This window comes from Monodelphis domestica, chromosome 1, assembly GCF_027887165.1.
Source record: "Monodelphis domestica isolate mMonDom1 chromosome 1, mMonDom1.pri, whole genome shotgun sequence".
Lineage (NCBI taxonomy): Eukaryota > Metazoa > Chordata > Mammalia > Didelphimorphia > Didelphidae > Monodelphis > Monodelphis domestica.
Window position 1 is genome coordinate 23,290,623 of NC_077227.1, and position 27,477 is coordinate 23,318,099.

At 40.2% G+C, this 27,477-nt stretch overlaps 1 protein-coding gene across 1 annotated transcript in view; it reads right to left on the reverse strand.

The window, feature by feature from the left end:
• Positions 1-383: 383 nt before the first annotated feature.
• Positions 384-27,477, reverse strand: part of RTKN2 (rhotekin 2) — a 66,504-nt gene continuing 39,410 nt past the window's right edge. The window contains exons 7-12 of the mRNA XM_007478272.2: positions 20,975-21,069; positions 16,286-16,392; positions 14,865-14,996; positions 8,470-8,623; positions 4,177-4,284; positions 384-2,936 (exon numbers count right to left, since the gene is read on the reverse strand). Coding sequence (XP_007478334.1) covers positions 2,584-2,936; positions 4,177-4,284; positions 8,470-8,623; positions 14,865-14,996; positions 16,286-16,392; positions 20,975-21,069 — 949 coding nt within the window. The 3' untranslated portion in view covers positions 384-2,583. The remainder of the gene's footprint in view (positions 2,937-4,176; positions 4,285-8,469; positions 8,624-14,864; positions 14,997-16,285; positions 16,393-20,974; positions 21,070-27,477) is intronic.

A 27,477-nucleotide genomic window follows, 5' to 3' on the forward strand; every position in this document is an offset into this window, starting at 1 on the left:
CTCAGCCCATCAGTAACCAAGAGAGATCATCAGGAGGACTGTAAAGGGCTCCAGGGTCATCCACATCCAATGGCAGAGAAATATCCAAAGCATCCATCTCCAAGGCCTTCAAAGTCACCCATGGAGGAAAGGTACGACTGGCGCGTAAATTATTTTTGTAGTTGGGAACTTTTAACTCACATCAAACCAAAATCCCTCTCTGCCGTCATTTACATGAGAAATGAGAAGGATGGAATTCAAAAGTTTCAAGAGAGGTTAGACATAAAGTGGAAAAAAAGAGAATGGCCGATCCCAGTGACACAAGCCATTTTGCCCACGGCATATTCTAGATATACAATTAAGTAGAAACAGATGACACAAAAACACTATCAAAAACAGTCCTATTTAAAAAAAAAACAAGAATTATTTTACATTTTAATGCTGGCATTTTCCATTTAGGCTTTCAATGTCATTTGTTAAAAGGGCAATCAAAACTGCAATTAATATAAACTTCTTTGACTGGAGAAAGGAAGTGAGTTTTATTTCTAGGATTTCATAGGCAGACTCTACCATAAATTACCCTAGCCAAGTATCCAGGGCTCCCTTCCCTTCCCACCAGAGATCATGTCTCTCCTTTTGTTCCTGCAGTGGTTGGGGAAATTCTCCCTCATTCTTTCTCTCAATCTTGGCCACACACAAAAGTTCACGTTAAGAGATCACGTTAAAAGGACGTCACTCTGTGTGTATACCTCTATATACAAACATATTTTATACATAAAAACCGCATCTAGGGCAGTAGATATTAAATGAAAAAACAATAAAGGCCCCAATTAAATTAACAGAGACTCCTTTGGCCAAGCACTTACTTTGCATTGTAATAATGAAGCCCTGATCCAAGATTTGGAGCTTTTAATAGCTTTAAAAAGATCCCCAGAGATTAGGGAACGGGGCAGTAATTTAATCCTTGTATTTTTATTTCCTTCTTCCAACAACATTTAGAATTCAGCAAGATTTGAGATGGTTAGTGTTGCTACTGACACCTTATGGAAAATGCTTTGTTTGGAAATTTGGATTAAATTAAAAAAAAAAAAACAACCCTCTGTTCTTGCTTACAAGGAACGTTATAACAAGAAAAGGGCTTTTTGTTCCTTTAAGGTGTTCATCTGCTCCTGCTGTTTATTCCTCTCCTTGAATTCATAATCCCATTTCTGTCACCATGATTAGTTGCTATGGAAATTACCACCTATGGAAATTATGTCACTGTTGTAAGAATCTGACTTTAGGTAGATAACAGACAACACATTATAAACCCTTAACTAAGAAAAGAAGATCAAGTTTAATACAAATACTATTTATCTGTGTTAAATATGGAAAATTAATACCACATTCAACTTTTCTGAGAATTCCTAATCTGCCATCTGCTTTGAACACAACTGCTAATTAAATGTTAAAATGTTGGCCAAGCACTCAATTACAAACCAAAGTTTGAAAATCCAATGTTACACAATAGGAAATTAGTCCTGGATTCAGGAAAGTGAATTTCTCGTTCAATAATGCATAGAACATTTTGTCATGTATAATTTCTGTAGGCCAAAATTGGATAGATTTGACTTGCAGGGAGATTAATGGTAAAATACAGCCACAGGGCTCATCGAGGAAACAATTTTAAATAGTGCATTAAAAATTCCTTTTAAAGATGAAGAATTCAATACGATTCCAGAATTTATCCCAAGAATTTAAAAGGTCAAGTCTATAAACTGGTGACTAATACTGAATTGGAGCCAGTGAAATGTCAGATGAGAATTCCAGAATATTAAAGAAACTTTCTTGGGTGGATTTGGCAATTTGTGGTTTGAATAAAACTTTTGAAATATGAATTAAACAAACTTTGATTCCTATTAAAATTCACAGGATGAATATATGACACATTTAATAACATGACTAATGATTCTCTCCCAGTCCCCAGATTTTCAGTTCTATTCTCACTGGAGCCAAGTTTACACTATTGAGTTGGGTGCAAGTTAACTGTTCCAGATCCTAAGACGACATTTAGAATCTGATTCATTCTGTTGTGGAAACAACATGGAGACATTGAGGTACAGAAAAGAAATATGGAGAAGCTAGGTGGCACAACCTGGGTTCAAATATGGCCTCAGACACTTTTAGCTGAGGGCCCCCCATGAGCCACTTAATCCCAATTGCCTAGGCTATGATGCTCTTCTTGGAACCAATACACAGTATTGATCCTAAGAGGAAAGGCAATGGGTGACTGACAGAGCGAGCGAGCGAGAGAGAGAAGCATTTCCACTCTAGAAAACTTGTTTTCTCCCTTAATTAATATTATCAAGTCTTGATACATGGTCACTATCCATAGAAATATGAATAGCTATCACAGTCATTAAGGATCAACACATTTCAGGATCTCTGAAAATATAAATGTCAATGTCAAAGAGCAACTAACGCTGGCTTTGGCCAAGCCATCAGTTACAACCAAAATGTCGGGTCAAGATTCCCTTGGATGGGTTTCCATCTTGGAAATGGCATCTGGTTTGAGAACGGAGAGGATCTGATCCATTCTCTTCACCGAGAACCAGTCGTAGGTGTCTATAACTGATGCATTAAGGATGAGGCATTCGACGAGGAGGTCCGGGACACAAAGCTCGTCTCTTCCCAGAGGTTCTCCTTGTCCATCTGTCCTTTCACGCTACACAGTGGCTTATCCGAAGGAGGCAGGGGCGCTCGCCTTTTTTTCACTTTCCCATCATTGCTGTTTAATTGTTTGTTCTCTGGAAGCACCACAACAGTTTTATGGATGGCCATTTGATGAGTCCCATCAAATACTTTAGCCCATGGGGATAAAGGTCGCTCTAGACTATTAAGGAGCTGCCCTTTAGTATCTTCAATTTTCTTCTTTTTTACATCAGTTAAATTCTCCATTTTCACTGGGGAATCAATGCCTATAATGATTTTAAAGGGGAAAAAAATTGGTGAGAAAGTTTCAAAATTGCAATATTTTTTTTTTTACTAGAGATGGACTAATTCACTGCCTAACTTCAAAAGCTAATGAGGATCTTAGAACAACACCTTAGACAAGTAATTAATTCTAGGATGTTTATGAGCAAAGATAATCAAGCGTAATAAGGAAAAAAAAAACAATCCCTAACATCCTCAGTCTCAGTTTCCCCACTACTAAAAGAACAGATCTAGATTAGACATACTTAATGGTCCAAGATCCTACCAACCCAATTCTCCTGGAAGCATCTGGTCAGAAGTGGTCCTTTCCCCTGCGAGGGGGGATGTTGTGCCCCGCACTGGCTGTAGGTGAGTTTTCTCCAGTCTGCAAGTCTGTCTGTCTCTCTATATGTAGAGGGTGTTCACCCCACTTCTGAGTAAGGGTAGAGTTTCCATTCTCACATAGGTCTGCATTACAAAATTTCAGACTGTTGTAACTGAACAAACATTTGGCCTCTAGACTGGAGTAGCCTTTGCCAGAGGGGAAAAGACCAGAGACACAGAGTGAGGCCTCGCCACCCCCATCTACTTCTCTGCAAGGAAATTGCTGGTTATATATTAACTCATCCACAAAAACGCCTATATTTTCGAGCCTGCGACTTTGGACGGAGAGGGACGACTGGTTAGAACAGAAGGTAGTTAGCTAGATAGGCACAATCACAAAGCTCAGATGTTAAAAATCCTTGAAAATAGGGGAGAAGAGAGTATCAATGAGACTTGGAGTTTCAAACTTTTCCAAGTACCAAACATTGCAATTTTCTTTGGCCAAAGATGAAAGCTTTCCATTCATTAATATTCATTTTCCAAAACCACTTAAAAATGAATTTAATAAAAGAGAAAAAATTACAGTACATGACTGTAATTTGGAATATTGTAAGCTTTCATTTTCAAAATTTTCATCAGCTACTCAGTTAATGTTTATTTCCCCTGTACCTTTATTCATACTGAAGCCTTAAAATTGTGTTTGATCTTAAGCATTCAAGCTATGAAAAATGTGTATTCATTAATTTTGTATTAATTCATATATTAAACATGAACTCCTTAGGATGTAATCATAGTCTTTTTTCATTCATTCTGACGGCCCCTAAAAAATTCAGCATTTTAATGTCAATAGAACAAGCTGTTTGAATACAGACAATGTTGTTTTTGTTACCCTGCAGCTTGGAAAAGACAAATCCCACTTACTCATATCATGGTAGACTGAGGTCGCCTCTTTTGTTAGAAACAAAGGTGGTTTCCGTGGTGACATAATCTCAATTTTCATAAGTTCTTCACAACAATGCTTCCATTGGCCTGAGAAAGAAAAGACAGACTAGACTAAAATATAAATGCAAATCCATATATTTTATTTTTAACAGATGCCAGTAAATTTAATCTGATTTGTGAGTAAACCTGAAAAACATCACCTTTCAATAAACTTGCCTAAAAACCCATAACTCTCCTTACTGTTAATTAAAAAACCCAAATATTCAGGGAATGGCGATAGAAAAAAACAAATTTTTTTAGTTCTTTGCACAGATATTAAGCTCTGTTCTCAGAATAGAAAATATCTGACTTCCTTACGAAAAGAACAGTCACCACTTTTGTGATTCCCACTCCTGGTTAAAAGATGTTCATTTCCATAATAAATAAAAGCATTCAGAAAAGTAAAAATTTTCGCCTGAAAGCTGAAAATATGTAATAATAAAAAAAATAATAAAAAAACATAGTTTTGCTGCATGACTTTCATTTGGGAAAATGTAACTAAGAAATGAGAATTGCCAATTTAATAAACAATTGCTCTATTATCTGAGATGATTATCAGTCTTTTGACAACCATTGAATGTTGGAAAATCATTCTCTTTTTTCTTTAAGTGAAGCCAGTTATTAATAAAAGACTGGAGAGATATCCCAAGATCTATTTCTAACTTGAGCAAATTTGTTTTAAGAGAGACATTTTAAACCGAGGAGGCCGTAGAATCTGAAAAAAAAATCTCATCTTGCAGAAAGTGAAATTTAAAGAGCTTGGGAATGATTAACTGCTCTTTCAAAACTTTTATTTTAAAATCAAACCCTCAGATTGATTTCCCTTGGCGGGGTTCCAGGAACATGCATTCATTCTTCTGTTCATGCCTTCATCCCAGTATTTATTGAGAACCTACTACGTGCATCTACCCTATGGGCGCTCATCACTGCCCTCGCCATTAATGACCCGATGGTCCCTGAACAGCCTGTTTATGCAGGAAAATGACTGTAGCACAAATGCTTGGAACTTTTTAAGGCTGATTTATGGCCTCCAGTTCCCTGCATTTTATTATGCTCTCAATATCCACTCATGATCCAGTCTGACTGGTTTTCCTGGCTTAAGAAATTAAAGACATCTCATTTTCAGTCAAGCTATCTGCGCGCTTTTCCAAGTTTTGCTCTAAAATACTGGCGGGTTAATTAATACGGTTACAAGCTCTCGGGCCACTCACCTCGGGTAAATAAGGAAAATAAAAACCTTTCAGGGTGTTTTATGGCAGCCTGTTAAGTAGAGTATATGGTAAAGAGGGAAACAAGCAAGACAGCCATTGAGGGAAGGCATAAACTTGGGGGGATAAACCCTCGAGAGCGCCCTGAGCCAACCTGCACACGGCCCCCCTCTTCTAAAGAAAGACATAAAGGCGAGCCGCCCCTCCCTCAATCAACCTCCGGTCTAATGAGAAAATAATGAAACAGATTGTGGACAAGCCAAGCCGTGGCTCTGCGGCCAGGCTCTCCAGTGCGGCTTGACTGCGCCCATTAGCTGAAGGGCTTCCATTGTTAAACTGCTGGCTGAATTTTGTACAAGATGCTCGTCACCTTCCCACCGGGGCCCTCACAGCGGCGAAGTCTAGAGTCGGAGGAGCATCAATTCAGCGAAACGTACACCGGCTGTCTCCGCGCAAGCCAAGGCGGCCAGGAAATGCAGAGTGGACGAGCTTCTGGCCCTAGAGCTGGCCGCTACGAGGAAGGGCCAGACCCAGCCTGGGCACAACTGCCCAAGCAGCCTCCCCGAGCGCCCCCTGCCCCTGCCCCCAGACGTCGCAGAACCCTCATCCTCCCAGCTGGACACAGACTGAATGGTCAGCGGCCTGGGTCCAAAATGGCACGAGAGCAGGCCCAAAGCCTGGCCCTCATAACTTGTATGGATATCTGTTACTTTATCCATTTCTCAGTCTCCAACAGGAATGGCTTGTTAGGTCCAATTGGATATTTTAAATTGCACATCACGTCTTATTTTTATTGTTCCTTCTGATTTGCTACTAAATTTGATTCTTTTTCTAGCAATAATAGATGCACACGAGTGACTAAGAAACAATTTAGATTATGGTAACCAACTGTTTCCTATATGTTAAGATAAAACCAATGTTTTGGGGTTTTCCCCCATTACTTTTTTCCCCCTTTAAATATTTGTTATATCAAAAATACTCAGGTTATGCCCTCCTCTCCCCCTATTACAAAAGGTATCATTTGACAAAAAGATAAATGCTTATTTCTATTTATCAGTTCTTTCTCTGGAGGTGGACATATGCAAGTCATTCTTCAAATAGTATTTCTGTTTCTTATAATATATAATATTTATAATTTTATTTTATATGATAAAATGTATAATATAATAATATTTTATTATATTTTATGTTATATTGTATATATTACATATATTATAAAATTATATTGCATTATAATTTTATATATTTATTTTTGTTTATGTATTTAAATATATTTTTATATATTTTAAATATATTCATATTATATATATATATATATATATATATATATATATATGTATATATATATAACCCTAAATATAATACTCTCTTGGTTTTGATCATTTCACTCTTCAAAACTTCCCATGTTTTGGGGGCAGCCGAGTAGCTCAGTGGATTGAGAGCCAGGCCTAGAGACAGGTTCAAAACTGGCCTCAGACACTTCCTAGCTGTGTGACCCTGGGCAAGTCACTTGACCCCCATTGCCTACCCTTACCACTCTTCTGCCTTGGAGCCAATACACGGTATTGACTCCAAGATGGAAGGTAAGGGTTTAAAAAAAAAAAAAACTTCCCATGTTTTTTAAAAATTAACCTGTTTAGTATTTCCTGTGGTACTACTCCATTACAATCACATGCCACAACTTGTTTGGCTACTCCTCAATTGATGGGCATTCCTTTTAATTTCTAGTGCCTTGTCAAAACCAAAAGAATGCCTATGTATATTTTACTCTTCCTTTTCCCCCTGATCACGTTAAGAAACAAACTGAATAGTGTTATTGCTGAGTCAAAAGGTATACAGTTTTATAACTCTCTGGGTATAATTCCACATCATTCTCCAAAATAGCTGGATCATTTCACATTTGCACCACCAGTATATTAGTGTCTCCATTTTCCCACAACATCTGTCATTTTGCCTTTTTGTCATTTTAGCCAATTTGAGTGGTGTAAGATGGGTTTTGTTTCCATTTCTGAAGCTGATAGAGCATTTTTATATAGTTATATTTAGCTTCTTTTTCCAAAAACATACTGTTCTTATCTTTTGACCATTTATCAATTGGGGAATGGCTCACATTCTTATAAATTAAAGAAAGTTTTTTCATATATTATAGATATGAAATCTCTATCTAAGAAATCATCTATAAAATCTTAACTTACTGTTTTCCTTCCAAGCTTGGCTACATTAGTTTTATTTATACAAAACCCTTTTAATTTAATGTATTCAGAATTATCCATCTTATGTCTCACAATGCTTTCTATCTCTTGTTTATTCATAAATTCTTCTCCTATTCAGGAATCCCATATGCCTCTATCTCTCCTATCCACTTTGATCTTATCTTGGTAAATGGTGTAAGACATCGGCCTATATTTATATTCCCTTTTCCTGCCTTTTCCTGAGCTATTATTTCCCAGTTTTCCAGTGTGTACTCCTTTGCCCTGGAGCTACTGGATATTAAGTAGATGATGACTTATCAAGTCTTATCAAATTCTTGGAAGGATTTTTGTGGCCTCTTCCTCTACCATGATGTTGGCACTGAAGCTATTCCTTCATGTTATTTATTTGGAAAATGCTCATGGCGCCCCCTGCAATAGAAGATAGCTACGATTCCCATGAAACAGAATTTTTGCCTTCACAGGGTCTTCCCTGTAAAACCAACCTCAACACCTTCTTTATTTGGGGCCAGGATGCCAGGCCTAGGGTGCACAATATTGGGAAGGGAAGGGTTTAAAAAAGGAGGTTCCCAATGATCCATCCACATTCCCTCCGTGTCTTCGTCACTCTCGCTTCCCTGGCTTTCTCGGTCTTCTCCCTCCTAACCCATCATTCACAACTTCACTCTGGGGCTGCGTGCTCCCCTTGTGTTCGAGGTAAACTGAGAGCTTGGCCCCGGATCTCCAGACGGTCCCCTTCTTGCCCCACATGACTTCCGCGACCCCCATCCAGGCTTGCACACAGCTCCCCTGTGGAAGGCCTCCAAGTTACTTACTGAAGCTCAAGAAATGCTGCGAGAAAGCTCCCATCCACGCGTGAAACTCCTCCGAGTCATCGGCCACGAAGACCTCTGTGACCCCCAGGCCAGCCTCAATGTTGACGATGGAGAAGTGACTCGCCTTCTTGGGGACCACGGAGACTCTGGTGTCCTGGAAGTTCAGAGAAAACGTCAGCTCTGTGCCCTGCCAAGAGGCCCTCGGAGGGCCAAAAGCTAGATGGTGAAATCAAGCTCTAAAAAGCTTGCCCTACCCAGCATGGAATTCAATAAGAAAATGTTGGGGAGGACGGTGAGAATCCTCCGCTTTGGGGAAAGGTGGATTTTACTACAACACAGTCAGAAAGAAGAGAGGCGAGAATCCGTTTGTGAGGCTAAAGTATTTTGAAGCTCCTTCAAATGGGCAAGGAAGAAATATTCACTATCCAAGGTTTATAGACAAGTAACAGAAACTTCAAACCCTTAAATCAATCATTAAATATTTACTAAGGGCTTAGAAGGTCCCAAGACGCTGTGTTAAAGCTGAGGAGACAAAGAAAAGGAAAAGACAGGCAGTCTGTCCCTGTCCTACAGGAGTTCCCAGCATCTGTGATATCAAAGCCTGATAAAGGTCCTTGATAAAATAACTAAGAGAAATGGGACCAAAAACTATTTGCTAGTAGATAAATAGTCAAAGGATAGAGACAAACAATTCTCAGAAGAATTGCAAAAAATTCACGACCAGATAATAAATTCCAATCAGTAAGAGTAAGAACAATGGACCCAGCTCACACCCAGTCAACAGCTGACAAACGAGGGGAGCAGGGTTAAGATTGAGGGGTGCAGCGATAGTGCGTTGCTGATGGAGCTACGCATTTGTTCGACATTCAGCATTTTTTGAAATAACGGCAGGGAAAAAAGTGGATGTCCAACAATTAAGGAATAGCTGCTAAACAATCACAAGGCAGCTTGATGGTGGAAACAGCACCAGGTCTAGAGTAGGTGTAGACCTGAGTTCAAATACAGCTTCAGACTCCTCATCTGTAAAATGAGGTCGAGAGAGAAAGAAATGGCAAACCACTGCAGTATCTTTGCCAAGAAAATACCAAAGGGGGTCGCAAAAGAGTCAGATGGTGGTGCATGAATGGAATATTATTGTACAGTAAGAAATGATGAATATGGCGAATACAGAGAAGCAAACAAATGCAAAGTGAAGTAGGAAAACATGAAGGCAGGAGCCATCGTAGGACTGAAAAGGAATCCTGTGAAATGAAAAGGACCAGACCTGGGTCCCAAGAAGTGGCTTTTGGATGATACAGACTCAGAGTGAAATCTACATGACACAAAAGAATAAAATTCCTTTTTAAAAAAGTGAGGCTAACTAAATCTGGTTTAAAAAGTACCCAGGGAGCAGTATGATTGGTGGAGTGGATAGAGTACCAGTAAGGGAGATTCATCTTCTTGGATTCAGACATTTACTAGCTGTGTGAACCTGGGGCCAGTCACTTGACCCTGTTTGCCTCAGTTTCCTCATTTGTAAAATGAGCTAGAAAAGGAAATAAGTATCTTTGCTAAAAACAAAACAAAACAAAAACAAAAACCCCAAACAGGGTCATGAAGAGTCAGACATGACTGAAAACAGCAGAATAATTGTTAATTGAATAATTGTTCTTCCAATTTAGGGATTCGCTCGCTGGGAGGTTTGGGGTCAAGTTTCAGGACTAAAATAATCCCAGAGATAAAATAGCTTTCTTTGAAGGGATGTCCCCTAGATAAAGGATCAGCTGATTCAACTAAGAACAAGAAGTGTTCATAGGAGAGGCAAACTTCTGCCCTGAGGCCATCTTCTCTTCTCTTCATTGGTGACTCCTTTCCCCCCTTTTCCTTTCCTCATATGATGTATCACACCCCCCTTCTACCACTGTGAAACACACCCACGCCCTGTACCCCTCTGAGTTTGGTCTTTCCCCATTAGAAAGTGAACTCCTTGATGGTAGGGCCCATCTGGCTTGTCTTGGCATCCCTAGTCCCTAGCACAGTGCCCGGCACATTGTTCGGTGGTATCTGGCACATACGGTAAGGCTGTTCTCCCTCTTCCTCCCCTCCATTTCCCTAATAATCATAGACTCCCCAAAATGGAACAGACTATATGGAGAGAGTGTCTATCAGAAATATGTAAGCACAGACAAGAACATCCATCCCATTGTGAAGGCTGGACCAGTTCCTCCCATCTCCAAGATCTCACATGATGTGGCACAATTCCTACCCTCTGCAAACAAAAAATAGCCCCTGAAAAATGGAATAGAGGCATCTTACCCCTGAAATGGACAGGAAACCCCCCTAAATGAAATAGGATCCAAATGGATGCAACAGAATTTAAGGCTCTTCACTTAAGCAGAGAGATTTAACCAGCTCCCAGAAGCATCACTTCCCAGCTAAGGACTTTTCCCTTTGCGTGTTCTTTTACAGGGTTAAATGCTGACTTTGGCATATTAGAAAGTCTCGCTGCTATCTCCAAGCAGAAGGAATAACTCTAAGTACTGTGAGATATTGCTCTTCCCACTTCAGAATTCATTCCGTGTCATTTTCAAGCAGTTCAGTTCTTTGCCTTCATTTATTTCTGTTTTTAACTCAAACGTGTCACAAAGTCGTTGAAAATGTCTCACAGGCCAATGTCTACATTTGGTACCCTTGAGTTAAATCTGCTCTAATCTTTAGAGAATAAAAAAGGGATTTTTAGAGTGGAGGCTGCGGGTTTTAATATAATACCAAGGTAACATTTCATAGAAAACAGCTCGATAGCAAATCTGATGAATCTACTCATTTAACATCCTTCTGTCTAAGAAAGTATGAAATGCAGTAATTCATCCGGAAGTACTATACATCCCATTAACTCAGGTAACCATAGATACCACCAACTTTATTTGAGAGGTTAAAAAAAGGTGTAAATGAAATGCAGAATATATCATTTAAATTAACTCTGCGGTTTCATCACATAAATACACAGAGATAATTATAACTCAGGGGAGACCACTCCTCTCGGAGGAAGCAACCTACACCTCAGAAAAGCGAGGAAAATAAAGAAGAGTACAGTCGGGGAGACGGCCGGCTGGCAGGAGAGGCTCAGGCCTTTTGGGGTCAGGAATTTCCAGGAAGTATTATTATCCCTCTTGTGCTCACTAACACCAGGCAGGGGGGGAGTCAAATTCCAGAAAACCTTTTATCCCATACGTTAGAAGAGGGAGAGGGAGGAGAAGAGAGAAAGAGGAGTCACAAAAACTTTCACGTAACGTGAGGATAAAAGTGGGGCGCTGGGAAACTGAGTCCTGGGGCACAAAATTCTAATTATAAAGGAGAAAGGACAACGTTCCTCCATCCCAGAACATAGGCCTCTAGCAATAGGAGCTGACATGAGAGTGTCTCGGCTTCTGCTAAACAGAGCAGTCGAGGAAATTTAATGGGCTTCGCAGTCAACCATTATTTACCCTGATATGGATTATCTGCTAGGAGTTTTTCTCATCCTTGGCTGGTTTTCCCTTGTCAATCAGAATGGGACTGAGCTGTCTTGCCCTCCATCCCCAGATGAGCTGGTGTGTTTTTAGGCAAAATTAAAAAAAAAAACCCTCCCTAAGGGAGATAAATTGCCAAATAGGATGCATCCAAAGGCAGAGGACCTTGTTTAACCTTGGATAAACCATGCAATGGCTTCTCTGGTCCCAGGGGGAGTGGGTTGTCTTCCATAAATGCTTATGGATGAGGCAGGCAGTGTGGTCCAATGGGGAGAATATTAAATATGGAACCCAAGGGGCTCAGTTCAAATCCAAGCTCTGCCTTTCTCAGTGTGCCTACGCTGAGTCTCAGTTTCCTTTTCAGTAAAATGAAGGGGGTGATCTGGAGGACCTCTAAAGTCCCTTCCAGCCCTAAATCTGTCATCCTGCAAGAAGACTGAACTGACTATCTGATCCCTCCCAAAAGGCTCTCTAGAAATAAATAAAATGTTAACTGAAAATGCTTTTGACTCTAAAAACCATCCCACAAATCTATGGCACGCAGTGTTGTTGTGATCATAAAACTCATCCAATCTGGTCATTAGGCTGATTGAAATCATTTTTTTTGTGGGAGCAACAGACTTAGGGAACGCATTAAAGGTTAAAAAATCTGTAAAGAGCTGGATTTATGTAAGGATTTCTATAGGACTGGTTTCCTTGGTAGTCCTCCAGCATTTAACATCAGCATTCTGACTCTTTTTACAAGGAGGCCTGGGAGGACGGGCCAGAGTCATCGGGATGGGACGCCGGAGCTCCCTTCCGAAACAATTTAATATAGGCATCTCTCGTGGTATTAGGACTCATTTAAGCATAAAATCTGCATATTAATTTTTTAAAAGGCACACTTAAGTTAAAAAAAGAAAGCTGCTTCTGGCTTCTCTTTTATTTGCCAGTGGATAAAGCTTTGGTTAGCAAAACGTTCCTTGAACACTCTGCAGAGGGATTCTGGGATTCCAGTTAAGTACATGTAATTGAAAATGTCTTTATTTAACAGTATTCATACGGATTGATTATTTTTTTTTTTGAGTTGAAGCAATGACTTTGAAGTTATTCAGCCTTTCAAATTGAGATTGAGAAGGGGGAGGGGGATGGCTGTTCGGCTTTTCTTCTCCTCCTGTGACTATTTGTCCACAGATGGCTCCCTATGAAAATTAATGATGTGACTTAGCCTTACAGGAAACAGCATTTAGAAGGACAAGAATTCTAGTAAGAGTTCAGACCAAGGAATCAAAACAACAATGCTATTATTTATGTACCTTAGCAACTACCGCCCCCCCCCCCATGTTTTCGTGTCATCTTTCAAAAATCCAGTTATTCTTTTAAAAGAGGAACAAAGGCGAAAAGGACTCCGATCTTTTTAGGGCAGTTTAAAAAAATCATCAAATGAAGTGGGAGCCAGAATTGTGAACATGATCAACATTTAAACAAATGCACCAAGCCACCAACATTGCTTTTAATAAGGAGGCCATGTGTGATGGGAAGTAAGCGCCTGGCCACTTGGCTCCCAAGGGTTTCACTAAGACCAAGAGCAGGTCATGTGGCCATGGGATGGCCACAGACAAAAGTCCTGCCCTCGAAGCGTTTCGATATAAAACTAAAGAGGGGAGAATTTTATACTGTCTTTAAAAGAGAGAAAATTTGAAAGCTGAGAAGGAGACGTTTGGGAAATAAAAAAATAAACTAATAGATGAAACACTGGAAAAGTTGACCTAAGAGGAGGCAGGAGAAATGAGAAACGGGAGAATGCCTCCTAGAACACTAGGCACAAAGATGGGGGAATGGATTTAAGACAAAGATTTTCTATTTAGTATAAAGGGGGGAAAGGGAGAATTGGAGTCCTAGAGTACATGAAAGAGATAAAGTAGATGGAAGGGAATAAGCCAATTTCATTTTAAAAAGAAAGGGGCTTATTTATGAAAGTGCACATTTTGAGCACCGCTCTTTGCTCAAATAGGTACTTATTATCCCCAAATTCTAAGATTGCCTGTTTAAAACAGATTAGTTTTCCTATGACTTTATAATTGCTGATCTACAATTCCCAAGTTTGTTTATATAGTCACATTAATGTCAGAATTTTATTTTTTTAAAAACCACTTAATATCCATTCTAAGGCAGAAGAGTGATAAGCGCTGGGCAATCAGGGTCCAGTGATTTGCCCAGAGTCACACAGAGGAAGTGCCTGAGATCAGATTTGGACCCAGGAGCTCCCGTCTCCAGCCCTGGCTCTCCATCCCGAATTTATAATATTTGATGGGCACCTGTTACATGTATAAATGTGTCCATTTCCTCTTTCATTTTTGTCTTTTATCTCTAATACTTGGCCTGGACAGCTTGCTCAGGCGATTATTCTCTCCATCTACCTGAATTCTGAACAAGCCCAGGGATTCTAAGAAGAGAAAGTGGGCCCTTCTGCCTTGAAACAAATGGCCAGGATCCATTCTAAGACAGAAGGGAAGAGCTTGAAGAAAGGAGGGAACACATTGCAGGCACTCGGGTAAATCGATGCAGAAAGGACAGTGTGTGGACGGCAAGAAGGCAGGAGGGGGCATCGATGCCCCCCAAGCTCCCACCCCGGACCCACTGCCCGAGCAAGGCCCCCTCAGTTATCCCAGAGGCTCGTCATGGGCATTGATGCAAGTGAGCAACAACAGATTATACAAATAGGAGAGCTTTAAAATATTGGCTGGGCCACTGAATGCAGAGTACCCCTCTGTCGATACTTTAAGATCCCCCCCTAAGGGAAGCTCAGAGGCAGTTTTAAAATTTTAAAATAGGACCAGGTTTGGCGAAGGATGCCTGCGAGGTGCTCCTTCGTGCCACCCAAAGCCACGTCTTTCCGAGGACTGGCATAAGAGCAGGCTGTTTTACCTTGTTAATGGGCACTACCAAAGTGGGTTCCATTTTCGCCTCGATTTCTTCTGCGCAGCAATAGCACAGGAGCTGGCTGCCTCTCAGCACACAGTAGAGCCTTCTCCACAGAATAATATTGCAGACCTTTTGCTGAGGAAGAAATAATCAGCAAATGAACAGCGTCCCCAGTTTTTCATTCCCTTTTCACTTCCTGTGAAGTCAGTTTCCCCAAGATCAAAATGCAAATTAGTTTCAGGGAATCAAAGTTCGATTCACACAGACTAAAAAGAAATAAAAAATGGCCTGGGAGCGGCTCCCCTACACAATCCCAATCGATACAACGTACGAGGAGATCTTTCGCCAGATGAAGCCAGGCCATTAAAAAATGAGTGTTTCAAATATGGTGGCCATCCATCAAACGGCCCGGGCAAAATAACTCGGTCGCGTTTCAAAATCTTGTCCTGCCACATTTTGCCGGGAACACTCGGCATGTCGACGATGCGGTAAGAATGCAAATTTTCTTTTCTTCTAATAATGGAATCGCTCAGAAAAAAAAAAAAGCTATTGATTCGCTAGAGTCCATAATGAATTATTTACTGGATGGAAATAACTATTTATGGTTATAAATAAATCAGTAGTAAGGTGGCACCAAGGCAGATTTGGAAGCCCAGAGGTCGAAGCGGTGCCAGATCCCATCTCTGCCAGAAACTGCCTTATGGGATAGGTGTCAGCCCAAACCAGGCCTCCACAAGAAGAGGCCTTCTGTTCCTCTGCATCCAGCAGAGCTAGCAGAGATGGGGGAAATGGGATCAAGCTCCTCATGCAGCAAATTTAGGCCAGGCCTCCCTCCCAAGCATGGACACCGGGAGCCCTTTGGGCAATGGGGGATCACTTCTCAGAACAGCATTGTTCAATGCTTAATTAAAAATAAATAAATAAAAATAAAAATACGTAGGTGACCACCACCAGCAGAGCCTGGGAGAGCTCTCAGAGCAGCATTCTTCAATGCTTAAATAAATAAAAATAAAAATACGTAGATGACCACCACCAGCAGAGCCCTGGGATCGCTCTCAGAGTAGCATTCTTCAATGCTTAAATAAAAATAAATAAATAAAAATAAAAATACGTAGGTGACCACCACCAGCAGAGCTTGGGATAGCTCTCAGAGCAGCATTCTTCAATGCTTAAATAAAAATAAATAAATAAAAATAAAAATACGTAGGTGACCACCACCAGCGGAGCCCACACTGACCATCGGTCAAATTTTCGACATAACACCATAATAACCCCATAAACTCTGATAATCCGAAATAGACTTTTCCCTACTGGAAGAAGGCCGTAGAGCAACATCGCAGATACAGATTTAATTGGGTGTAATATTCTCTATTACTTCCAACAGACATTCGCTGCTATTACGGGATATTTAAAAGCATTCTAACCTGCTGATTAAGATATCCTTTGAATGCATCTTCAGTCATGCAAGCTGGCTGAGCAGCTAATCGGCAGCACATGTTGCCATACAAGGGGAGCCAGAATGATGACTCTTCTGTTTCAAAGAAAAAAATAAGGAGAAAAATCACAACCATTGTGTAGGGAGAGAAACTCATTTAAGCCAGTTACAAAATCCATTTTAATTTTGTGATATATTATCTTTGGGTAACAATGGGGTTTCAGATTCATTTTCCAGCATTATCAGCTGTTCTAATGTTTATCATCGGTTATCATTCCAGCACTGTCTGAGGCTCCTTCTACCCAGAATACCAATGGCATGATCAGATACCAACAAATGCTGGTCTACATCCAAGAGATTATGATGACGTTTCTGGGTTTGGTCAGTGGGGCTGCAAGAAAGAAGAGTTATTCATAGGACAGGGGCCGCTCTCTTGCTTGGGCTTTTGGGAGGTTTAGTCTTTCTTCAATACGAGAGGCTGTGCTATTGGTATGCCGCAGGAGCTGGTTTTCCAACTGATTTTATTGTATGAAAATTAGCTCTGTTCCCCCTTTTAAAAAATTGACTCCCAAAGAAATCATAGCTAAGACTGTATATAATGTATACAGTCAAGCTTTCAAATGTTAAATTTAAAAGAAAAATGTCTTGTTGTTAGAATATTAATAATACTATAAATATGAATGCTCAGTAGCCCAAATTTAGTTTTCAATTTGATTGGGTGGCTCATAGGAAAAAGAATAATGACTTAGCTTAACTGAACAGAAGAGAGCAATGGAAAAACCATGGTGCCTTTTGATCAAAGTCCTTCTACAGGACACAGCAGGCCACCACCACTATGTCTCTTGGGCTTCCCAGAGACCTGGTTTCTCAGCAGTGGGTTTTTTTTTCCTCCTCAGAAACTCATTCCCATCAAAATGGGGAAAAATGATGAAAGTCAATGCCGGTGGCATTGTGGAGAAACAAACTTACTTCTTCAATGCTGGTTCAAATGGGTTCAAGAGTGTTGGATTTTTTTGGAAATCGGAGTCAAGACAACAGGTATTTGCTAAGCACATGCTAATGGGAAGGATAAGAGGCAACCCAGATTGAAGTCCTTCCTCCTGTCCAGCCTGGCTGTGTGACCATGGGCAAGTTATTTAATTCCTCAATTTCCCAGAAATTCACTAGGAGTATAACTTACATGAGTGAGTTGCTGCCTATCTGGATTGATGGAAGGAATTTCCATACTGGGTGTTCTTTATGTGGATGAAACTAAGTTTTAACCCAGCCCCTCAAGGAAAGAAAATTATGTAGGACCCTTTGCCAGGCAACTGTGATTTTTAAAAAGTATATAATAATCCCTGCCTCTAAGAAGGTTATATTGTCCAGGAATAACATGGCAGTACACAAGTTAGAAGACTATGAAAGGAATCTAATAATGGCATTTGGGGGAACATACCCTGTAAAGGTTAACACAAAGAACTATTAGAGTTTCATAGAAGCACTGACATTATTAAAAAAATGGGAACTAATCCAAGTCCAATAAAGGGTAATATTTGAAAAACTGCGGTATATTAACCAAACAACCACTGAGTATTTATTCGGAATTTATTATGGGTCAGGCATTGTGTTAGGAGTTGGAGACAGATCGGACAGTTAAGAGTAGATGGGACGATGAAGACTGATAACAGAGGTGGCAGACAGACCTTCTCTAATGTGAGTTTGCTTCTGATTTCTCTGCCAAGACAATGACTATTGCATTGAAACAACAGAACAAAAATGCCAAAGAGGGGGTTGGTGTGTAAGCTGAAAAATCCAGCTGGCCTTGTCCATGCTCAGGTCCTGAAAGAACTGATTAATGGAATGGGATGGCCAAGTCTCTTGATAATGACTGAAAAGATTATGGAGAACAGGTGAGGTGCCACAAAGTTGGAGAAAGGAACACACTGAACCCATTTTTATAAGAGGTTTGTTTTTTTTTTTTTTTTTGAAAACTGGCATCCATAAGTTTGACTCTTGGAAAAATTCTAAAAAAGCATCATTAAAGAGATGGTTGATCCGTATCTAAAAAGGGAATCAACAAGACTTTGATAAGAAGAGACAGACTCATCTCATTTCCCTTGTTTTGGGGCAGCAGGACTACTAAACTAGGAGTAAGCAGCAAGGTGGTGCAATGGACAGAGTCCTGGGACTGGAGTCATCTTTCTAAGTTCAAATTTATTAACTGAGAAACTGAGTGAGGGGGCAGCTGGGTGGCTCAGTGGATTGACAGCCAGGCCTAGAGACAGGAGGTCCTAGGTTCAAAGCTGGCCTCAGAGGCTTCCCAGCTGTGTGACCCTGGGCAAGTCATTTGAGTCCCACCTTACCCTTGAGTCCTACCCCTTACCACTCTTCTACCTCAGAACTAATACATAGTATTGACTCCAAGATGGAAGGTGAGGGTTTAAAAAAAAAAAAACTGAGTGAGTCACTTAATCCTGTTGCCTCAGTTTCCTTCTCTATAAATGAGTTAGAGAAGAAAATGGCAAATCACTCCAGGATCTTTGCCAGGAAAACTCATGGACAGTATGATCCACTGAATATCACTGCAAGAATGCTTATATTTAAACTCGGTAGTTTTCTAGGCCACTGAGGCTCAGGTTGATAAGAAAACTGGCCTGAAGCCTGGGAAAGTGACTTCACTTCTCTAAGCCAGTGGTGTCAAACTCAAACAGAAACAGCATCACTAATGTGTACATAAGGTTCCCTGCAGGATGCAAATGGACTTAGTTTTAAATTTTAATGTTTTCCATGTCTTACTGTATTTTTAGTTACTTTGTTCATTGTTTCCCAATTATATTTTAATCTGTTTCAGGCTGCAGTAGAGTGGAGCAGGCTAGGTGTTTTGACATTTCTACTCTAAGCAAGTCTCTAAGATTGTTAAGCTGCAAACAATGTGCCAACCTGCACAGGGTAGGTTCTTCCCCGAGGATCTCCTTATAATAACCAATTCGACAATTCCTATAAACACTGGCCACCATATGTAATGGTAAAAACTATGCCTTAAAATATGGTGTTAGCACAGTGTTATTGCAAAGTTACTATAATAATAAATTAGATACCAAAAGGTGACAGTTCAAAAGCCTTTAAGGGCATCATGAAGTATTTAAAACAGGTAACACAAAACAATTATTCTTACTTATTCTTAGTTATTTTAGCCTTTTACTGAACTAACTGAACTTTGTGATTAAATTTTCATTCTAAAAATATATTAAAAATTTACATCCAAAAATGCTATAATTGATCCAATAAGCTTAGACAGACATTTTTGTCCTCAATAGTTAGCTCAGTAAATGGTTGTCGCATGGAACAAAGTATATATATATATATACTTTGTTCCATGCATATATATAAATAAAATAACAAATAAAAACAAACTTATCCCAGCTCTGTGACCCTGGGCAAGTCACTTGACCCCCATTGCCTAGCCCTTACCACTCTTCTGCCTTAGAGCCAATACACGGTATTGACTCCAAGACGGAAGGTAAGGGTTATTAAAAAAAAAAAAAACTTAGTATGTAAGATAAACTGGAGTCGGGGTGGGGATAGCTAGGTGGATAAAGCCAAGCCTGAGATCCCAGGTTCAAATCTGGCCTTGGATATTTCCTGACTTCTTTGGAACAAATACATAGTCTTTTAACTCCAATTGCTTAGCCCTTACTTTTCTTCTGCCTTGGAACCAATATTGATCCTAAGGCTAATTTTTTTTAAACTAAAATAAAAAGTAAACCAGGCATTCAAGAAAAACCATTATTTCTAGGAAGCAATTTGTCACTTGGATGGTTGAGGTTGGGTTGATTTCCTCAAAAAAGGAGAAGTAGTCTTTTTTCACCCTTTTTACCACTACTGGATAATCAATCCAGAAAAGCAAAATGGTGGCCATTCCAATTTATTTTCATGTTTAGGGACAACTGGTGGGTCGACTCAACTAATTTTGTACTCTGTAGTGCCAGATCTTGGCAGAGGAAGAATAATCATGTTAGCTGCATTTAGAATGTGAGCGTTTATTCATGAAACCATTACTGTGTTGATTTCTTTACTTCACTCATGAACTATTAAATGTTTAAAAGTCACTTTTCTAAAATCTAAAGATTTAGGTTTAGAGAAGCACCTAAGGGAGGAATCAGGGCTAAACACAGGCTTCTGCAAAACTCCCTGTAAAATTCTCTGTAGGCACTTCCTCCCCCCCCCCCCCCATCTTCCTCCAAAGAAGAACAGATGTGAGAGGATAGACATTTCTCTCTACTCAGCTGTCATCTGCCATCTTTCTTTTGCTACTGCCTATAGGAAGTACTAGGAAAAGAAGATCTGGGCTAGCTTCACACCCTTGCATTGGACATGGGGCATTATCTGATTATCTGTCTCCTCTCCCTAGAGCGGGTGGGTGCCTTAATTTCAAGTCTCCAATTGCCCTTCAAGCTGCCCGGGGGAACTTGGAGGTTTCAGAAAGGGTGAAATGGGCCCGTAGCATCTTTTTCTCTCAAACATTCCATCCCTTCCTGACCTATTCCTCCACTCCTCTGTCCCTAGAAAGAGCAAAGACACTCAGATCTGAAGGCTGGCTGGGAAAGGTCATGTCAATAGAGCTCATGGACTCCATGATGAAAACAAATTCATCGTCGAGAGAAACATGTCAAACTGTATTACTAAATAGACTTACCATTTCCAGTAATTGTAAGAGTATGAGTCTTGAAACTATCTTCAGTATGTTCCAAGGTTAGCGTAGTATGTGCAAGCAAATTGTACTTTACACCGCTAGAGTGAGAAAACAGCAGAAATTAGTATTTCAGAGCCTTCCTGATTTCAGAGAGAAAACATTTCAGTGCACGGGAAGGGGGATGAGGTATCATTCTAGCCAATATGTTGGCAAATTATTTGGGAAATTCTCTATAAAAATACAGAAGCACAGATATTTCTTTGGAACATTTGCTCTAGACCACTGATATTTTCCTCTTTCAAAGGTTTAATTAGTGCAAAATTGTGGGCTTTTTTCTGTAGTATGAAGGGGTTAGATAACTTGTTTTTAAATCGAATGACTTTTTTTTCTCCTTAATTTTTGTCTTCTGCACTTTGCTAAGCGCCAAAATAACACCTTTTTAAAGCTTTTAGGAATTATAGCAATCAATTTCATCATCCTACACGGAGTCGATTACCATATAAAATGTAATCTAAGTATGTTTCATCATTTTCCTGCTTTTTTATTTGTACCAATTTCCCAAAACAGCCAAATTGTAGTGGATAAGGAGCTGGCATCAGCATCAGAGAGACTTGGGTTAAATTCTTGCTTATGTCACATTCTGGCTGTATGACCCTGGGCGAATCAGCAGCAACTGATGTCCCCCAATTGCATCAATGGAGGGTATTTTCTTAACAAGCATTCTAAAACTAAGTCCTTCATGAACATATTTTTGAAGGACAGTGACATTGGGATTACCTTTGAGTTAAAAAACTGATCACAGCAGTATTTCAGTTGTCTCCAATGACACTTAAGAATGGGGTGATGCTTCTAGAGCGAGGAGAATTGAAGGACAAGTGGAACATTTGTGCTACTGGGCATGGTTCTATGTTAGGGGTACGTGGGAAGGTGAGCTGGTAAAGGCTGAATGCAAGGATCAGCAATTTCACTGGAATGGGTTCTCCTTCCACTGATGAGGCTCACAACCCCAATGATTTAGTCAGTGGTTTTGGATAATTGTGATGCCCCAAATATGTGCCATCCCACAGCAGCCTGGTGAGGAATATCTGATTTTGGCAAGGCTTGTTCTTGAACAAAAATCACATCATCCATCTGTTCTGTCCCCATGACATAGCCTTCAAGAATGTATGGTCAAGGAAAGCTACCTAGCTGACCCATTGGATAGAGCAAAGCCTGGGTTCAAATGTGGCCTCAGACCCTTCCTATCTGGGCAAATCACTTAACCCCAATTGCCTATTTTTTTTAGAATTGGTATTAAGACAGAAGGCAATGAGGCAAGAGAGCAGGTCATTAATAAGAATGTAACTAAAGTACTTTTGTCAAAGTAAAACTGAAAACACGATGTCAATCAATTAGGGAATGACTAAACAAAGTATAGCACATGAATTGGAAAGGAATGAGTGTATACCAAGGAAATGATTGTTACTAATTCAGAGAAGTCTGAGAAGGGACACATACGGCCACTCCTGAAAAGGTACTCTACTACTGCTTTTCTGGTCTTTTTCATCTTGGTTGTTGTTAGAGTGATGGTTCAGTGGGTAGGGCTGGGGAGGAGTGCACCCTAAATGTTTTTGATGGAAAAACAGAAAATAAAATCTGGTAAAATCTTTGAAGAAATCTCAATTGTGTCGGGACACCGCCTCCTCTATGCTTGTCAGTCTCTACTTCTAAGACCTGGAGAAGTGGTGACTTGGCTTAACTTCTGGGAGACAACTTAGAATTGTGCAAGAAAAGTCACTAACTTGTTCATATCCTTTGATCCATGTGGGGGAGAAGAAAAAAAACCCATCTTTTTAAAGTACCTACTGTGTACCAAGTGTATTAGGTGCTTTATTAAATATTATCTTACATAATTTCCCAAGGAGGTTAAAGACAGAAAAGTTCCCATATAAAGCAAATTTATTTATACATGTGTTGGTGTAGATAAATAAATTAGAAAGCAGGAAATAAAGTGGTGCCAATCAGCTGGGAAAAAAAGATGAGGAATTTGAACCTGAAGAATATTCTATCCAGTGATTACAATAATTTAGAGAAGAGGCAGAAGAATTAGGATTCATTGTAATGGCCAATTTAGAGAACTGAGGAGGAAATACAGAACCATTGGATTGCAGAAGTCAGAAGAACTCGGTCTAAGTCATTCCATGCTGGACACAAGCTGCAATCAACCCTTTCTCAACTCCTCTGGCAGCCCACTTCACTACTGGGCTTGTCCCTTTGACCATTTGTTCCTGGTTTTGCCCATGGAGGGTAAAGAGAAATTGATAGCCCTGTAGATTCTTGTAGACAACTATGGGCTCTTCCTTTGTCTCAGCTACATTTCCTTGGCTCAATGCAAGGGCCTTCGCCCTCCTGGTCAGCATTCACTGACTCATCCTCCTCCTGTCTCCAAACCAGGTCTTTCTGGATACAGCTCAAGCTCACTATAACTTACTTCTCTGACCACTATGACACCTTGTTGGCTCATTGGGTAACAGTCCACTAAAAACTCTAATTTAAATTCGCGTGTTTTGCTTTACAATGACTCCCATTAACTGCCATCTGTTAGTCCTTACCAGGAGTCTTTAATCACTGAGAGGCCATTGATCTAATTTATTGGTGATTGCTAGCTTAAATAATAAATCATACTTGGGGTCCCTGGCTGAGATGGCCAACCTGACCTACTTTACTAACAATTTATGTCATTGTCAATAAAATGTTATGTTGGGGTGGCTAAGTGGCTCAGTGCACAGAGAATGAGGTCCTGGGTTCAAATCTAGTCTCAGACATTTCCTAGCTGGGTGACCCTTGGCAAGTCACTTAACCCCAATTGCTTAGCCTTTACCACTCTTCTATCTTAGGATTAATCCGAAAACAGATCATAAGGGTTTATAAATAAATATGTAAACTTACCCATCTTACTTGCCACTCATCTGCAGGAGAAATGTTCAAAGACCTACTTTAGGGTCCGACTGTATATCTATCGAAAATCGAAGTTGGCTGGTGACCTATTTACCTACACTCTCTTCAGACCACTACAGGTTTTCCTTCTCCTTATCCTTGTCTTCTTAACTTCATTTTAAAAGTTTCTCTTCTTTATAAAATTTTAGTCCACGGAATGCTACTTTTCCTTCCTCTGAATCCTTTGGAATTTGCTCTAATATCTTGGGTATTAAAACTATGCTCAGTTTTCCCCTTCTAATTAATACAAACTCTAGAAAGCAAAGACTTTCCCCTCTCTCCAAGAGATCCATCATTTCCATCCAAGAAACCAGTTTCTCCCCTAGTTGGTGAGAATCTGATTAAGGTCCCCTTTGTTGATGCTTCCATTTTGGGGAAGATTGATTATCATTCAGACAAATAAAAAGCTGTTGGCTTGGTCATCTTGGAACAGAGTCCTCCAGCTAATGTCTGGATCACCGAAGACCAAATTGAACCAGCCTTGTCATCTGTTTCTTCTTTTCTCCCAGGTGATCTGTAATGCCCTCTACCTGGCTTTGTCTATCTGGTTCCTAGCATTTCTGATAGAAAAGGTAGAACCCATCATGCTGCTCCCCCTTCTTCCTTGTCCTATTTGCTTTCAGGGTGATGTACGCAGTAGGAGCCTCAGTCCCCTTAAGCTCTGTGATGGCCAGAGTTTGTGGAAATTGGGCTAAGATATCCGAGGTCCCAAGATATCTCTTTTGGATTATTACCTCCTTTGAACTTCTTGGTGTCCTCTCTGACAGCTATTTTCCCTACACAATCAGTTCTCTCCATGGTTTCCTTGGTAGCTACAAAGTCTTTTGATTAGATTTGCAAGATATTCAGCACCTGCTTTGTTGGGTGCACTCCGTCCTCCCCTTAGCAGAAAGGTAGGGGAAGGGGGTGGGACTATGGAAACAGAATAAGAGTAAGTTAATATTTTTCTTTGTTCAAAGGAAGGCTCCAGTGGGGCTGAGGGGGAGGTGAATGATGAAAAAATTGAATTTAAAAAAAAGGAGGCAGGCATAACTAGGTGGCTAGAAATCCAGGCTAGAATACAGGAGGTCCAAGGTTCAAGTCTGGTCTTCCTTCCTTCCTAGCTATGTGACCCTGGACAATTGACCTCCAACTGCCTAGCCCTTACTGTTCTGCCTTGAAACAAATACTTAGTATTGGTTATAATACAGGAGGTAAGACACAACATTTTACTCTATCAAGATGTAACATTTTAAATTTAATTTTTAATTAATATTGTTTTTATCATGGAGATTCTGTACATTTCTAGAGATGCTTCGGGGCTTAAAAAGCACATCATTTATTTGATCATAACAAAATCCGTATGGGATACATATCATAGGCATGCCCATTTTACAGATAAGGAAAGAGTAAAGGGCAGGGAGATGATGTGTCCAGGGGCACACAGCCTATAAATGGCAGAAGGAAGATTCTTGCATCTCAGGCCAATGCAATTTCCACTCTACCATCACTGTCTCTCTATGTTACTGACTCTGATTTGATCACCTTCCAGAGTCTTCAGCCACAGCAATGAAAGGTCTTAATAAAAATCTCTTATTCTTCCCTCTATACCTCATCGTGGCTGGAAGTGGACCTAAGGGGTCTCCAAAGCAAAGTGAAACTCTAAAGGGTGCCCAAAGGTGGAAAATGGTCCCAGGCCTAGTCTGTTGAGGGTTAGAGAAGATACTTAAGATAGATAGATGATTTGGGAGGGAGACAACTATTCAAGAACACTACCATCTTGGGAGGAGGCATCCACTAGTGCTGCCAAGACACAATAGTTTGGATTTCTGGACAAGTTCCACCTAAAGCTACTTTTCTGATTATAAAAGCTATTAGGGGGCGTGTGTTATTTTTTAAAGGAATCCTAAGATGACTCACCTTGTAAGGTGATCAAATCCAATTTATCTGTTTGTACCATCAGGTAATAGGTATAGTGACATAAAATAGCCCAGCAAATCAACAAGCAGGGAATTGGGGGGTGGGGGGCCTGAAAACCCAGCTACCAGTTGCATGGGTCCAAAGACTTACATTTTGCCAATAAAAAAGGGCAAAGAATCCTATCAGGAAGTATATTAAAAACTGCCCTCTAAAAATTCCATGTCTTCTTTCAAATATAACAATGCATGTTGATATTTCAAGTTACCTCATTGTTCAAACATGACTAATTATAATAATTCTGCCAAAAATAACAATGACCTCGCTTTAAAAATATTCTTGTCAGTTTTCCTCTTTCTTTCTAAAACATTACAGTCATTCCTTTTAGCCAGCTTCAACACTGAGTTTCCAAAAACTTAATCAGTGACTATTTTTCCAACCAAATAGGCTAATCAGCACGGCAATTTATTGTCCAGAAAATGTTGAAGAAAACAGAGAGGACTTGCTAAGGCATGCTAAGAGAATCGAGCTTTGTTTCCAAGGAAGATTCACAGAATCCTTCAAGAGAGCAAGATCCTTTTGTCCAACATGGCCATTCTTCAGATGGGGAAGCCAAAGAGGGGAGGAGACTTGATATGGCTAAACTTGCACCTAACTGAATGGCTCACGTGGGTTCGGACCCAGGTGTACTGACTACAAATCTAGTGTTTTTTCTCTTACTACTTTGGTTGTTCATGTCTGTTCTGATTATTAAAAGATGGACTCGTTCTAAGAAGCGGTTCATTTCCCAACTTCGATTCTGGTAATACGATGGCGGGTGAAGACCTGGACCTTCTAGGATACACGTTAGATTCCCACGTAAACCAGAATATGCAGAATATCATCCTAAGGCTGGTGTTCTCAGTAAGAAAGAACTGCTGGATTTTAAAATCCAACTGAAGGATGAAAAGAAGCCTAGAGGTCATCTGCTTCAACCCTTGTAGGAAGTTTGGAGACATGCATTCATGGAAAGGAAGAGAGGGGACCCAAGGCCATCTGGGCTCATTGACTTTTTACTTTTGCTGCCCAAGGAGAGCCGTCTAGGCCAGCACTAGGCCCTAGAACTCCAATCGAACTTTCAAGCAAGTATACGGCCATTCTTTCCAGATGTGTATGTATGAATGGCTCTGCCCTCTCGGTTCATGCCTCTCAACACCTACTCCAAATTTCCATTATGTGAATTTAGCAATAATGCTCCTTCCAGATGATGCCCAGATGAGATAAGTGCCCAGATACGACAACTCCTGTTCTTTCTGAATTTTCTAAATGGTTGTCTTCCATGTTTTCTTTCATTCAGGAGGGAACAAACTTACTTTAACCTCCTCCCTTTGACATCTCTCTTCTTGTTCTATATAAATAAAACAAGTCCCCAAACATCTAAGCAACAAAATGTCTTGAACTACAGTATGGCGGAGCACCACAAACATATCCTCCCAAGCAGTTATCCTGAAGTCTGATCTACCAGAAAGTATGAGTCGTTTTTTATGCAAAAAATTGAAGGGAAGGAAGGAGAAGGGCTCACGTTAAAATTAAGAATTCTGTGAGACAGAGCCAAGGCCTATAATTTCAGGGCAACTGAGAACTTCTGGGTATGG